Consider the following 16647-nt stretch of genomic DNA (forward strand, 5'->3'; position numbering starts at 1 on the left):
TGTAAAGCAACTATCCTCCAATTAAAAATAAATGTTAAAAAAGTCAACGAATAGTTACTGAATGTCCACTGTGAACACACAGCACCACGTAGCACCCCTGCTGAGTCTGGGCTGAATACATCATTACTCTACTAATAAAGTCAGTCCTGCTGAATTTAAGGAACAGATTTTGCTTTCCTCTACACATTTAAAACATCATAAAAAAAGACAGGGAACTATTCTGAGTATTAAGAAACACGCCATTTTTTGGCCAGCAGCACCAGGTTGGCCGTGATATACATGTACTTGTTTGAGGTCATTCCTAACCCGTAATTAAGCAAAACCATCACAGGATTATCATACCATTTTTTAATGGATCCTTATTTACTTGTCTTCTAGGTATTAACACTAGCATATGCTAACCTGGACAGACAACAGGAATAAGTTTCTAATAGAACACATATTTCAGGATCTATTTTTAATTTTAAAGTTGATAAAATGCACCAGTAATGCTAAATTTTTTGTTTAGTTCTGTACTATTGATATTATCATTTCTACTTAGCTATATAAACTGTATGTCTAGCTATGGATTGTTTAGATATTAATACAGGCAAGCCTAAGATACATATACATAGTCTTACGTATCTATATAGTCTTATTTGTGTACATTTGAGAAAATACAGATTTTAAGGCAATTTTTACACAGGAACTGATAGGTTGTTGGTAGTTAGTATTAGTTGCTCAGTTGTGTTCAACTCTTTGTGAACCCCATGGGCTATAGCCCCCAGACTCCTCTGGTCCATGGAATTCTCCAGGCAAGAATAATTGAGTGGGTTGCCATTTCCTTTTCCCGGGGATCTTCCCAACTCAGAGATCAAACTCGGGACTCCTGTATTGCAGGCTGATTCTTTACCATTATGTAACCCAAAGAAAGGCAATACCAAAGAATGCTCAAACTACCGCACAATTGCACTCATCTCACACGCTAGTGAAGTAATGCTCAAAATTCTCCAAGCCAGGCTTCAACAGTACGTGAACCATGAACTTCCTAGAAGTTCAAGTTGGATTTAGAAAAGGCAAAGGAACCAGAGATCAAATTCCCAACATCTGCTGGATCATCAAAAAAGCAAGAGAGTTCCAGAAAAACATCTATTTCTGCTTTATTGACTATGCCAAAGCCTTTGACTGTGTGGACCACAATAAACTCAGGAAAATTCTTCAAGAGATGGGAATACCAGACCACCTGACCTGCCTCTTGAGAAATCTGTCTGAAGGTTAGGAAGCAGCAGTTAGAACTGGACATGGAACAACAACTGGTTCCAAACAGGGAAAGGAGTATGTCAAGGCTGTATATTGTCATCCTGCTTATTTAACTTATATGCAGAGTACATCATGAGAAATGGGGGACTGGATGAAGCACAAGCTGGAATCAAGATTGCCAGGAGAAATATCAATAACCTCAGATATGCAGATGACACCACCCTTATGGCAGAAAGCAAGAACTAAAGAGCCTCTTAATGAAAGTGAAAGAGAAGAGTGAAAAAGTTGGCTTAAAACTCAACATTCAGAAAACTAAGATTATGGCATCTTGTCCCATCACTTAATGGCAAACCGATGGGGAAACAGTGACAGACTTTATTTTCTTGGGCTCCAAAATCACTGCAGATGGTGACTGCAGCCATGAAATTAAAAGACCCTTGCTCCTTGAAAGAAAAGCTATGACCAACCTAGACAGCCTATTAGAAAGCAGAGACATTGCTTTGCCAACAAAGCTATGGTTTTTCCAGTAGTCATGTATGGATGTGAGAGTTGGACTATAAAGAAAGATGAGCACCAAAGAACTGATGCTTTTGAACTGTGGTGTTGGAGAAGACTCTTGAGAGTTCCTTGGACTGCAAGGAGACCCAACCAGTCCACCCTAAAGGAAATCAGTCCTGAATATTCACTGGAAGGACTGATGCTGAAACTCCAATACTTTGGCCACCTGACGCGAAGAACTGACTCATTGGAAAAGACCCTGATGCTGGGAAAGATTGAAGGTGGGAGGAGAAGGGGATGACAGAGGATGAGATGGTTGGATGGCATCACCGACTCAATGGATATGAGTTGAATAAACTCTGGGAGTTGGTGATAGACAGGGAGGCCTGGTGTGCTGCAGTCCATGGGGTCGCAAATAATCGGACACAACTGAGCGACTGAACTGAATTGAACTCAAAAAAGATTAATGTTTACCTCTGCTAGTTGTCTCTTAACTGAATAAAAAATCATAGCAGAGACTGGTCTAAGATAGAATAAACAGTTCTTTTGGCCATTTTAACACAAGCAGAAAGAAAGAGGTAAAACTTCATTTCCTCAGCCTACTTTCATGCTCTAGACGGTACAGAATTTCATTCAGGAAACCAGCTCCAATAGTTTGGAAAAGCCAAATCCTATGTGTTACTGTTATTCCTCTTGCTAAACCACAAGGGCAAGAACTGAAATAACTCTTTAAAAGAAAAAAGAAAGGAAAAAAACCTTAAAAACAAATAATCAAAATGTAAGACTGTGATTCATAATTAGCAAGAAAGTCTTGCCCTCTGAAAGTTAGGATAGCTCCATGACTCTGAAATGAGTAGCACATAAAAATAATCCAACAAAAGCCAGAACAAACCATAGGAAACAAACTCAACAGAACATCAATCGTGTTTCAGAGGTTATTCTGTTCTGTTCATGGTCTGGGTCATTTGGCAGGTCTGGCTTCAGAGAAGTCAAAGAACCAAGCATCTGTATCTTTTGCGAATTAATAAACTTTGCCAAGTTTTAACAACTGTAGAAAGGACTAGAAAAAGCTCCAAAGCTTTCTGGTACAGTTTCTTACATAATGTAAGCATAATGTATCTATGTCTAATTACTACTTTTCTTTATTCTCTCCCTTTTCTATTATGGACCAAACATAATTGGATAAAACATCAAGCTAATAAGTGCAGGACAGAGGAATGGATGGAAAGCGAAGGGTGATAGTCAAAAGACGGGGTGACCCCAGATGACACCTAGGAGTCAAAAGCCCCACAGCCTGAGAAACCCATCAGGCCCTCAGTCCTGGGCAAATCAGGAAAGTCACTCTAATCAAAGATATTTTTAAAACTTGAAAAGAAAGATGAGTATACAAGGAGAGGAAATGGAAAAAATAAATTATACACCCAGAGTGGAAAAGGAGAGTACAAAAGGAAAGAAATGACAGGGAAAACTACCCAAATGATCAATAATTTGAGAGACAGAGAGAAAGGAATGAAGAAAACAAATGTGGAGCGTCAAAACTGAGACAGAAAGTAGATGGAAAGAAATAGAAGGGAAAAGCAGAGATGTGTTTCAGTGTTTTAATGCTGGGAAGAAATACGTAGGGAATAACAAACAAGAAGGGAAAGGAAACCAGCAGTACCGAGGGTGCCCTGCAGGCCAGCACCCAGCTTCTCCCTGGATGACTCTGGGGCCTACCATCCAAAGGGCTAGGAAGAAAGCTGTTGTCTTGTCTAAACATTCCAGCTGTTTGTGGCTCCCTGCCTTTTCTGCTTCAGTTCTTCACAGACCCTTCATTTACAGAAGTAAATGAAGTAGCCAGATCCTCTATCAGAGATTCCTGTGTGGTGCTAATGATTCCTGACGCAGATATCACGAAACCAGTCACAGGAGGGGACTGAAGCTGGTTAGAGAAAGACACGTCGGTCACTTACAGAGACGACAGAACAAATGGGAAAATGGAAGTCAGGGACAAGCAGGACCAAGAATGAACCAAGAGTCAGAGCACAACAAGCAGTCCAAGGAGGAGAGAAGGCAAACACCTCAGAGGGCTGGAAGGATGGCTCTGTATGGGCTTCACCCCTCAAACCCTCACTCCAGGACATCTAGGAACAGTGTATCCACATGCCTCTAGGGCCAGAGGTCAGCTTATCAATTAAACTAACTGGCTGCTGCTGCTGCTAAGTCACTTCAGTCATGTCCAACTCTGTGTGACCCCAGACCCCACAGACAGCAGCCCACCAGGCTCCCCTCTCCCTGGGATTCTCCAGGCAAGAACACTGGAGTGGGTTGCCATTTCCTTCTCCAATGCATGCATGCATGCTAAGTCGCTTCAGTCGAGAGACTCTGTGCAACCCCATGGACAGCAGCCCACCAGGCTGCTCTGCCCATGGGATTCTCCAGGCAAAATACTGGAGTGGGTTGCCATTTCCTTCTCCGAAACTAACTGGACACACTACCAAAATCAAGTAGACAAAGCAAGGGTAACAGGGCTCCCTTAGGTACATTTTATATAAAAAGAGCAAGTTACAGAAGAGTGGCTTTCCATTGTTTTCCCCACAGATAAAGATCAGGTGTTGCTTCACAGTGGTAGACATCGTGAGGAAATATTTAAGATTAGGGGTCTAGAACCTCTTGATCGGTAGAGAAGTCCCTAAACCATTGCCAAAATAAACAGTCATAATTCTACAAAATAGTATGAGTTTCAACTTGCTATATGATATGAAAACAAACTAGAGTCTATCATTCTATCACTATCTTATTCTAGCTTACACCCCTATGAATTTTACTAAAGACAAAAACAGACATAAATATTAACTTAATAACTTCAAAAGTATGATGATCTAATACTTACTTCGCAGCTGTCTCTTTATTTCTTTTGCAGGATCTAGCCAGTTCTGCAAGGGGAGAAAAAAAGGTTACTTTGGGTTACCCATAAGAAACAGTCTCCATAGTCCAAAGTGAAACAGTTGACAGTTCACATACTTATTTAGGTATAAACGTATTTTAACAAAGTCCTATGCTATTGCTGAAACTCCAGTACTTTGGCCACCTCATGTGAAGAGTTGACTCACTGGAAAAGACTCCAATGCTGGGAGGGATTGGGGGCAGGAGGAGAAGGGGATGACAGAGGATGAGATGGCTGGATGGCATCACAGACTCGATGGACATGAGTCTGAGTAAACTCCGGGAGTTGGTGATGGACAGGTAGACCTGGCGTGCTGCGATTCATGGGGTCGCAAGGAGTCGGACACGACTGAGCGACTGATCTGATCTGATCTGATCTGATTGGCATTCCACTAGGTTTAGTATTGATTTGTTTTTGAAAGTGTATGTGTATGTGTTATAAATAAAGTATTGAAACAATTTAAGGTGGATCTCTTGGGCTTCATTTTCTAGGATGTGAAATCAAAACCTACCCAAATGAGGAGACATAATATATCTACATATAGTCTTTATTTTGCAGTAGAACAAACAGCAAACAGCCCCTGCAGACACTGAAATGACAGCTCAGTCAAGGACAATGATGAGCTCTTATTCATGAAGGATAAAATGTGAACTGGAAACCACTGACTGACAGCACATACAGCCCAATCAAATAGTCATCTCAACTCCTAGTGCCAACTCCTCCTTAGAGTTTTGCTTTTCCCTGCCACTGTACAAGGCCATGGAGAAGCACGGTCAGACTGGAACTGGTATTTCCTGTCTGTCTTCATGTAATATCTTTTAAAATCTTCATTCCAAGTTAAGAGTCACAATCGTAAGGAACTTCTTTCTACTTCTCCTTTATTTCCACACTTGAAGAAAATTTAAAAAGATTCCAGGAAAACATTGTAATAGCTTAAAGGCAAAAAGACCGAATTGGAACTAGTAGGTTCAAATCATTTAAGGACATTAAATATTTGTCTTTCAAAGCCACAGGTGAAAGGCGTATCCAAAAAGAATTATATATACATATATATACACATACATATGTTTATATATGCAATATGTTTATTTTTTATGTCTCCTATCTTATGCTCAAGTCATTATTAAAGTTTACTTTATCCTCACTAATAGAATAATTACATTTTATGAGATGTATTAAAATGATTCAAATAATTGGCTTTACAAAAAAATGTTTCATGCATTCTAAAAGCATCTCAAATAATGCATTATAACATTAGTGTTTTAAATATTAATAGAACTTTATTCGCATATATAAAGCAAACAGTTAAAACATTTATCATTATAGAGAAAATTAAAACCTACGATCTTAACAATACACTGAATGGGTACAACAGAACATCATCTTACACAGCATTAAGTAGCAGTAATAACAGGATGCTTTGAAAGCAAAAGCATGGGTCTTACTATGCCATTCAGGGCTTACACTCAGGGCAGCAAGGATCCAAGGTGTGTATGGCTCTGTTCAAACACTGGTTATATTCAACCCTCTCAACAAAGAGCTACCAGAGCTTGGGCTAAGTTTCACAGGACTGGTGGCCCAGCTGTGTGGCCCGCTCAAGTGAAGGGCTTGCGGGACCCCCTCATGGTACCTCCAGCGCTGTGTTAGGGAGCAGCTCTCATTCTCCCCCGAGAAGACAGCCTGGCATTCAGCTTCCTGGCCCTGCAGCTGCTGTCCACTCAACAGCTGGCTCACAAATGGTGGGCTCTCATGAGGCACAAGAATGAGAAAACACATCATTCAGTCTCCAGCCCAGCCTGAGGAGCGGCTAGGGGAGAAGAGAGAAGGAGGCTGCAAAGTGTTGTGGCATTTCATCCAAGGAAGTAACTACCAGATCAAGAAAAACTGAATCAGAGACAACTGGTGCCAAACTGAAAAGGAAAAATCCCTCAGAACATGAGCACAGAGAAAGAAGAGAAGGGGGAGGGAAAACTACCGGTCTCCCAGGCCTAAACAGATCCTTCCAAATCCCCAGCTTCACTGTGTGACAGTTGGTAGAGATGCCTCCCATGGAACAGACAAAAACAAAAACACCTCTGTTCTCAGAGGAAAATGGGGGGGAGGCGGGCAATACCATCTTCTGGGACCCCTAGGAGTAACCCTGTGCCCCAGCCATCTGGCACCGTCCATTCCCACCTGAAGCACCAAAGCCATGGAGGAGTAACCTGACAGTTTCTGTACAGCATGGAGACCGTCAATACCAGCTCCACAGACCCAGGGGTATGGCTGACAAGTTTCAGCGCACCAGCCAGCCACGGTCAGACCGACTCACTCTTGGGCCACTTTTCACCACACTGTCAGGCACAATATTAAGGTCAAAGTGGCTTCTCTTTATTTCAGAGCCCATTCAGAGACTAAGTGGGCAGAGTGTTCCTCATGTGATCAAATAGGGGCAGCAGAGCAGACTCCCTGCATCCACCAACCTGGTTTGCCCCTTGCTCACCATCAATTAACCTTGACCACTTCCACACTGTGAACTCCACTCTCACAAGGAGTAAGGGGGTCTCTGCAAGGCCTGGAGAGACCCCCCATTTCCTGTATCCGTCATAGGACTTGGCAGCTCCAGGCAACCAGTTTAAGTACTAAATTAACACACTATTGACCAGAGACATATTAACAAGTCTTCTGTTACCCGAATGTTACTCACTGGAAACAGTTCAATATTTACTTACACAACAAATCGCTGGCGACCGGTGTTAAGTTTCTGCAAAAATCCCCCAGTCAATAATGAGCTAATACCTGTAGGTGAGTACCTGGCCTTTGTTGGCCTCCTCCTTCCTCATGCTGTGGTCATCTTAAAAGACTACAGATTATTTTTCTTAGGTTTATTTTTATTTGAATAATTAGCTCCAATGAGTCCTTCAACCATGATGACTGGGATATAATTTTATTGCCTAGAGTCATGAGTTCATAAAAAACCAAAGCAAAAACAAAGTGAAAAACCCAAAAATGCCTTAACAGGACTTATTTTCTGCATTATCAATTACAAGTAAATAGCAGACACAAAACTCTTTAACAAAGAAATGATAAATTCTTGGTTTTGATACTTGAGATATGCTGGGTAGATCAAGAACCAGATGCAAAAAGATGGGAAAAGCCAGGAAAAAGACACGAACGCACACACATGCACACACCATGACAGACTATGGTGTACCATTCACATTTTTTAAAGATTTGGCTGCCACATAGATTTTCGAATCAGAAATTTCTAGAGCAAAATTCTGGCCTCCCACCAACTCTGTGATCTTGGGCTTATTAATCTTCTTCTTTAAGCCTCAAGTTTCTAAACTTTAAGATGAAGATCACATCATCTACCTCTTGGGGTTCTTCTTTTCAACCATTCATTCAAATGTTTCCTGAAGAGTAAGGACACATGCAAAGACTTTATCCAATGCTTTTAACGTAGATGTTTCCCAGCAATGATAAAATTAAACTGGCCTATCACCTTTCTGTGTATATCCCTTTTCATGTAATTTTTTATTTCCAAAGGTGATGTATTATATATATTAAAGAAGTTAATATTTATGTGACTATTTCTACCCACAAAAAGTTAATAAATCAGACTCTGGATTAAAAAAATATAGTCTCTGCAGTCATGGGCCAGATGAGATAAAAAATCAGACCCCTCCCTCCTTAGAGAATCCTATCACAGGCTTCCAACAAGAGTAAATTAAAATTAAACTGTGGTCCTAGAATGTCTGTACTATTAAAATTACCTTAATGAAATCAAAAGTCTATGAATCTGGGGAAAAAGTGTTACATCTCTATCTTCATTAACCTTTAGCTGAAATCTGACATTACAATCAGTTATGAATGTAGAGGGGAAAAGTTCTGGCTAATATCAGCAGCGTTCTTAGCTTTGTCACTCACAGGAATCAAAACTTTTTCCACAGCACATTAGAATAGCTGCAGATCTTAAAATATCACTTATGCTAGTCAATATTTTGAAATCACAGTAGGGGTTAAATATTGATGATGACTTCATCTCAATTTTTAAAGTAATATGTTAGAATGTTATTTACTGGTTTCCTTCATAGACCTGTGTACTTTTTTATAATCATATATTTCAAACACTGCTCTGAGAAGCAGCCCATATACAATTTTACATAAAATTATTAATAGCTTAAATCATGTCTTATGGTTGAAAGAGGCAGTGGATTGGAAAGAAATCCCAATTATTTGTCAATGTTAATCTTTCATTCAGTGTTTAAAACTTAAATTGTGAAATACGCTGAATTATGAGTAATGAATACCAAATATTTTGAAATTGGCAATTAGCCCACTGAATAAAACTACTTCTTGAATACAAAAAGAAAAAAGAAGTAGTACATAGCATTCACCAGACTATCAAAGGAATCTACCACACATAAAAATGTTAAAACAAAAACGGGCCTTGGAGGTTATAGAAAAAAATTTTTAACTAAGAAGCAAATAGCTATACACATATTTTTTCTTTCACACTTAAGTCCTTCTGCCACTTAATTAGGAGAAGCTCCGTAATCGTTGTTGTTGTCGCCAAGTTGTGTCTGACTCTCCAGCCTCATGGACTGCAGCACACCAGGCTTCCCTGTCCTTCACTTCCTCCCGGAGTTTGCTCAAATTCGTGACCGCTGAGTCGGTGATGCTATCCAACCGTCTCATCCTCTGACACCCCTTTCTCCTTTTGCCTTCAATCTTTCCCTACTACTTTCTTATCCACTACAAATCTGAGGCTGTAGAACAGTTTTTATTAATACCAAGTCGTTTGTCATTTCCCTATAACATTTTCAACACTGAGTCTCAGCAAAGTGTTAAATAAAGTGATTCTCATTTATTTTCTAACAGAAACACCTAGATCCCAGAGTTAGAAGTGTTTCAAAATGGCTGGTCATGCCTTAAAAACTGGTGCTTGTCAATTCTGCCAGTGAGAGAGATTAAAGTTAACCTAACACACACCATATCACCAGATGGTAAAGCGTAATTTTGTCTGAAATCTGCATTTTCCTTTAAGAATATACAGCACTGAAGCAGATCTACTTTACTGTACATACCTCTGTCTAAATTAAGTCTAATAGTACACTGCCATCATGAAGGTGTTAGCAGAAACGTCACAGGCCTTCTAAGCTACAGTGAAATACTCACTATGCATCTGGGAGAACGTGATTCCAACTCCTATCTGTGGTATTATAAGGTGTATCTGGATTGAATATAGAATTTTATTAAAGAACAGTTTAAAAATGACAAATAGTTTAATACTAGAGTTTTTAGGTCTCATTTTGGTGGGGGGAGGAAATGGTCTAACTATCAGAGAAATGCATTAATCAATTTTCATAAATGTAGCTGTGGGTATCAGCTACACTTCAAACAAGTTCCCCTTTCAATATAGCTAGAAGCAAAATGACAATAAAATCCCTGGGCCAGATGCCAGATTCTATTAACATCAAAAACTCAAGGCAGTATTTTCCCTTTAAAGACAATCCAAAACTCTTAATGATGGTTCCATTTAGACCTGAATACAAGAACTATATAGACTTGGATTCTGTGTATAAAAGAATAACACATTGCTTGATTTCACATATTTTTAACAAATTTTCCACAATAAAGTGTATATGAGTTCTCTGCAGACATTAAAAGGTTCTAACATTAATAATGATAGATTTTCATACTCAAGAGTGAAGTGAAAGGCTTCCAACCATAAGACACACAGCACTACACTAAAACAAAGATTAGACTTTCCTCTCCTTGGAAAGTGTTCATACAAATAACCACAGCTTTACCTCACCTTCTTATTATAATATGTTACAATGATAAGTGACTGAAATATCTATAAACACAGATACTATTCAGCATAAAAAAAAGTAGTTTAAATTCCTATATCCTGTAGCATCTCATTGTTGAAACTGCATGAGGTGAGTTAGTGCAACAGTAATAAGCTTCTGTGGGGGCAAAAAAGGACATGATACAAATTTATCTTGGGAAAAATAAAGATTCTCTTGCCCAGGTGTCTTAAGAACTAGATTTGAGCTATGTAAGCAAGAAGGAATAAGAAAATTATACAACACAAAAGTTACATAGGAAAATCAGATTATATATGAAATAATTAAATATTGGCAATGCCAATTACATGTGTGCATTCATTTTCTGCAAAGTAGTTCAGAAAGGACACCCCACTGTTTATTCTCCCACTGTTCTATAGTTAAGGTCTAGATAATAAAGTGTGTGCCTAATTTTGTGAGCATTTTCATCCCACATTTTGGAAGAGAAACTATACACTTAAAAACACGAGATTATGAGTTCTTGGTTTAACAGCTTTTCTTGTCCATGAGAACCCTATGGAGAACCCCTCCAAACTTAACCTTACCTTAATCCTGCCTTAATGACCTTAGCTTCTCTTTGATTTCAGCCAAACCTTTTCATGGCTGAACACTCAGGCTTGTCACCACACAGAGTTCCCCACCTCATTAGAAGTCATCATTCCATTCTCAGATGCAATCATTTCTTCTCCTAAGTCTTCTCCCCATTTATTCTCACCATACCTGCCCTTCAACTTAGAACTTTTATCCCTTGGTCATTTTCTCCCAGCCTATCAGCCCATTTCAGCTTCATGGGCTTTCTGCTTATGTTCCTTCCTTATGATTGATCTTATGAATCAATCAGCTTGATTACCTATGCATCAGGATCTCCAGCTTTCTCAACCTTTTGCCCTTTTACCATAACCACTGTGAACATAACACCCCATTTCTCCACTATTACGCCCAGAGAGCAATTAGAGAAGCACAGTATATTCTGCTGCCATCACAATTTTACGATCCCAGCTGGACTGTCAACAGCAAGCAATCCATATCTCTTTTAAATCATTTGCTTGTCTACTTTCAACTACCATAACCTCAACTGAGGCTCCTTTTGTGCTTTGGGTGAACAGTCCTGCTCACACTCTCTCAGATCATTTAAAGGCAAGACTGGTTGTCTCATATCACTGCATCAGCTTATCAATGCCATCATTTTTCTGAGCATAAAGGAGATCTCCCAAGCCTTGATAAATAAATATACAGCCTAGATGGCCCTGCGTAACCTGACCCCTATCAACACTCGGTCTCCCCTCACTAGCCACAAGAGATGTCTTTTCATTTTGCAAGCGGTCAGCTGTTCCTACTCAGGGCCCTATGTGTGTGGTTCCTAAGTCCCTTGGCCCAGCCAAAGCCCACTCAAACTTCAGGTCTCTGCCTAAGCATAATCCTCTCCTAGGAAGCCTTCCCTGTTAGTAACCTGAACTCTTCCTATAGAACAGTAGTCAAAATTTATTAACAGAGTTAAAAAAAAAAAACCCAAATTACTCAATCTTCTCAACTGAAACTAAGTGGGGACATTCGTGAAGGCAGAATTTATGTCTTAATTATTCACTGCCAGAGTTGCAGATGCATACTAGTTTGCACACGGGTAGTAATTTTTTTTAATGTGGTAAAAAAAATCATAAAATTCATCCTCTTAACCAACATTTACTGTACAGATAAGCAGAACTAACTATATCACATTGCTGTGCAACAGATTCTAGAACTTTTTCATTTTGCAAAACAAACTCTATCCCCACTGAACAACAATTTTCCATTATCTCCTCCCTCTAATACAGGTAACCACCATTTTACTCTGTTTTTCCATGGGCCTGACTAGGGAATACCTCATACAAGGGACTAATACAGTAATTGTCTTTTGTAACTAAACATTTCATTCAGTGTAATATCCTCTAGGTTCATCCATGTTACAGGATTAACAAGACTTCCTTCTTTAATGCTCAAAAACATTCCATTCACTGTATTCTGAATATGCCACATTTTGTTTATCTAATTCACCCATCAAGGAACATTTGGGCTGCTACCTCTTGGCTATTGTGAGTAGTGATGAAATGAACACGGGTGTACAAATACCTCTTCAAGATCCTACTTTTGATTCTTTGGGATATATACCCAAAAGTGAGATTACTAGATCACTTGGCAATCCTATTTATAATTTTTTGACTAAACTTTACACTGTTTCCCTAATAGCTGCACCATATTACTTGTCCATCACCAGTGTACAGGTTTTCTAATTTTTTCACCATCCTTCCTTGCCAACACTTGTTATTTTCTATTTTGTTTTTTTTTTAATAGCGGCCATCTTAATGGGTGTGAGATGGCACACAGGTATGACCAACTTAGATAGCATATTCAAAAGCAGAGACATTACTTTGCCAACAAAGGTCCGTCTAGTCAAGGCTATGGTTTTTCCTGTGGTCATGTATGGATGTGAGAGTTGGACTGTGAAGAAAGCTGAGCGCCAAGGAATTGATGCTTTTGAACTGTGGTGTTGGAGAAGACTCTTGAGAGTCCCTTGGACTGCAAGGAGATCCAACCAGTCCATTCTGAAGGAGATCAGCCCTGAGATTTCTTTGGAAGGAATGATGCTGAAGCTGAAACTCCAGTACTTTGGCCACCTCATGCAAAGAGTTGATTCATTGGAAAAGACTCTGATGCTGGGAGGGATTGGGGGCAGGAGGAGAAGGGGACAAGAGAGGATGAGATGGCTGGATGGCATCACTGACTCGATGGACATGAGTCTGGGTGAACTCCAGGAGTTGGTGATGGACAAGGAGGCCTGGCGTGCTGCGATTCATGGGGTCGCAAAGAGTCGGACACGACTGAGAGACTGAACTGAACTGAGACATACAGAAGCTACACAGTTTCTAGAACAATGGGGAGAAAGACTGATAAATAAGGTGTGTGCTAAATGTCTAGATGGACATTTGTGCTAAATGTCTAGATGTCTACCTGGAATCAAGATTGCCAGGAGAAATGTCAATAACCTCAGATACGCAGATGACACCACCCTTATGACAGAAAGTGAAGAACTGAAGAGCCTCTTGATTACAGTGAAAGAGGAGAGTGAAAAAGTAGGCTTAAAACTCAACATTCAGAATACTAAGATCATGGCATCCTGTCCCATCACTTCATGGCAAATAGATGGGGAAATGATGGAAACAGTGACAGACTTTATTATTTTGGGCTCCAAAATCACTGCAAATGGTGACTGCAGCCATGAAATTAAAGGATGCTTGCTCCTTGGAAGGAAAGCTATGACAAACCTAGACAGCTTATTAAAAAACAGAGACATTACTTTAGCAAACAAAGGTCCAACTAGTCAAAGCTATGATTTTCCCAGTAGTCATGTATGGATGTGAGATTTGGACAATAAAGAAAGCTGAGCGCCTAAGAATTGATGTTTTTGAACTGTGGTGTTGGAGAAGACTCTTGAGAGTCCCTTGGACTGCAAGGAGATCCAACCAGTCCATCCTAAAGGAAATCAGTCCTGAATATTCATTGGAAGGACTGATGCTGAAACTGAAACTCCAATACTTTGGCCACCTGATGTGAAGAACTGACTCACTGGAAAAGACCCTATTGCTGGGAAAGACTGAAGGCAGGAGGAGAAGGGGACAAAAGAGGATGAGTTGGTGATGGACAGGGAAGCCTGACATGCTACAGTCCACGAGATCGCAAAGAGTCGGACACGACTGAGTGACTGAACTGAACTGAAATGTCTAGATGATAGAACTATCAACTCTCCTTGAGTTGGGGCCAGGAAAAATGAGGGTGGAAAACAGCCAAGGAAAAATCTCATAGAGTAGGGTACCTAAGCTGGATCTTAAGGAATAATAGACATTCAGATTCAAAAAAAGAAAAATAATGAGAAGGATATTCCAAATACAAGGGATAGTATGTTCAAGCAGATATACTATGGACTGGCAAAGCTTCCCTTATGAGAGAAATATGGTGTGAATTGAATATGAATTTTTGTGAGAAGTTACTGAGAAATGAAGACAGAGAAGTAGACCACAGTCACTTGACCAAGAGCTTTGTAAACCACATTAAGAGGGTTAGATTGCATCCATTAAGTGGTTTTACGCAAGGAGTGCCAAGATGGGCTATTTCCCGAAAGTTCCATCTAGCGTTAGGGAGAAGAATGATCACAGAGGTCTGGGACTGGGCAGTTAAACCAGTTTGGAGGCTAATAAAATATTCAAAGCAAGGGACGACAGGGGCATAAACCAAAGCAAGAACACTGGACAAAAAGAACCAGGATGTCCGCAGGTAGAAGACAGAACTTATTGACTGACAAGCAATGAAAAGAGGTATAAAAAGTGGAAGCAATCTATTCCACTCTTCAGGGAATAGATGAAGTTCAGAAGACTAGTTGGCTTTTAGACAAATGAGTGTAGTGTCCAGCAGAGAGTGAAGTATATGAGTCTGAGATTCAGGAGAAAGACATGGATCAGGCACATATATTAAGAGTCAGCAAAATAAAAAATAGAGACTCCTACTATCTAAATACCACTCTTTATCATGCAACTCTAGTTTTGCAGAAATACTGTATGTCTTAGTACAGCATATCATGTTTCTAAAGAAGTTATTCTACATATTTTACAACATACTGATGGTTTTCCTTCTTAAGAAAGATTAAGTGCTCCTAGCCAAATTTCCATCACTTTCTCTCTAACAGCTTTGAGGGCCAACAGAAGGGCACATGGTTGGAAACATTATCAAGACTACCTTATAATTTAAAGTCTGAAAGAGCGCCTAGTTTATTTAGTTGAATGTCTAATATGTTATTACTTCTAAGAAAAATATTCTAAACAGAGTTCTAATAAGAACACTTACACACTATTCAGTGGGTAGGCATGCAATTTAATTGTCTTCAGTTTCAATGTGGAACAAAACCACAAATTAGGTATCAAGGATTTAAAATGCATCAAGTTGAGAAAATTCAATTTATATATAATCACCACTGTTTGTACCCTGCATTTCATTACCAGGATGTATAAATACAAATAATGAAGGCCTGTGGATAAATAAAACTTACAGTCTATATTCACCTACCAACTGTGAGATGAATATTAGATGTTGGGAGGTACTGCAAAGGTCACACTGTGACCAAGCATTCTGGGCATCCTCAAAACCATCACAGTGAGTCTGCCCATAGCCACCGTCTAACAGATTCCAAAGGGCTTCCCTTTAGGGCATAACCCTGGACCCAGCCTTCACTCTTCACCCTACATCAGTATCTTCTCCACCAGAGTTAAAATACTCAGAAAGTGAAGTAGAAAAAGAACTTTCTTAACAATGAGGAGAGTGACAGACACTGAAGGCTTGTGTCCTTCCCCAAAATTCGTATGTTGAAACCTAATCCCCAATATGACAGTATTTGGAGTTGAAGCTTTTGGGGTGATTAGGTCATGAAGGTGGAGCCCACATGAGTGCAATTAGCGACATTATAAAAGAGGCTTTGGAGAGCCTTTCTGCTCGTTCCACCATGTAATGATACCACAGGAGGTCCATGAGCCAGGAAGCGTCCCTTACCACACACATACTGAATCAGTGGGCACCTTGCTTGGCTTCCCAGGCTCCCAAACAATGAGAAACACAAGTCTATTGTTTGTAAGTCACTCAGTCTACAGCACTTTGTTAATTTGTTCAGTCGCTCAGTCGTGTCCGACTCTTTGCGACTCCATGAATCGCAGCATGCCAGGCCTCCCTGTCCATCACCATCTCCCGGAGTCCACTCAGACTTATATCCATCGAGTCAGTGATGCCATCCAGCCATCTCACCCTCTGTCGTCCCCTTCTCCCCCTACCCCCAATCCCTCCCAGCATCAGAGTCTTTTCCAATGAGTCAACTCTTCGCGTGAGGTGGCCAAAGTACTGGAGTTTCAGCTTCAGCATCATTCCTTCCAAAGAAATCCCAGGGCTGATCTCCTTCAGAACGGACTGGCTGGATCTCCTTGAAGTCCAAGGGACTCTCAAGAGTCTTCTCCAACACCACAGTTCAAAAGCATCAATTCTTTGGCACCCAGCTTTCTTCACAGTCCAACTCTCACATCCATACATGACCACAGGAAAAACCATAGTCTTGACTAGACGGACCTTTGCTGGCAAAGT

General features: G+C 40.1%; 1 protein-coding gene across 32 annotated transcripts in view; it reads right to left on the reverse strand.

Annotated features, from left to right (window-relative positions):
- Window positions 1-16647, reverse strand: part of EPB41L2 (erythrocyte membrane protein band 4.1 like 2) — a 211060-nt gene that overhangs the window by 65747 nt on the left and 128666 nt on the right. For all 32 annotated transcript variants that reach the window (XM_061427988.1, XM_061427985.1, XM_061427971.1 and 29 more), the window contains exon 5: window positions 4610-4652. In XM_061427988.1, the coding sequence (XP_061283972.1) occupies window positions 4610-4652 (43 nt within the window). The remainder of the gene's footprint in view (window positions 1-4609; window positions 4653-16647) is intronic.

Source organism: Bos javanicus, chromosome 9, assembly GCF_032452875.1.
Source record: "Bos javanicus breed banteng chromosome 9, ARS-OSU_banteng_1.0, whole genome shotgun sequence".
Taxonomy (NCBI): Eukaryota; Metazoa; Chordata; class Mammalia; order Artiodactyla; family Bovidae; genus Bos; species Bos javanicus.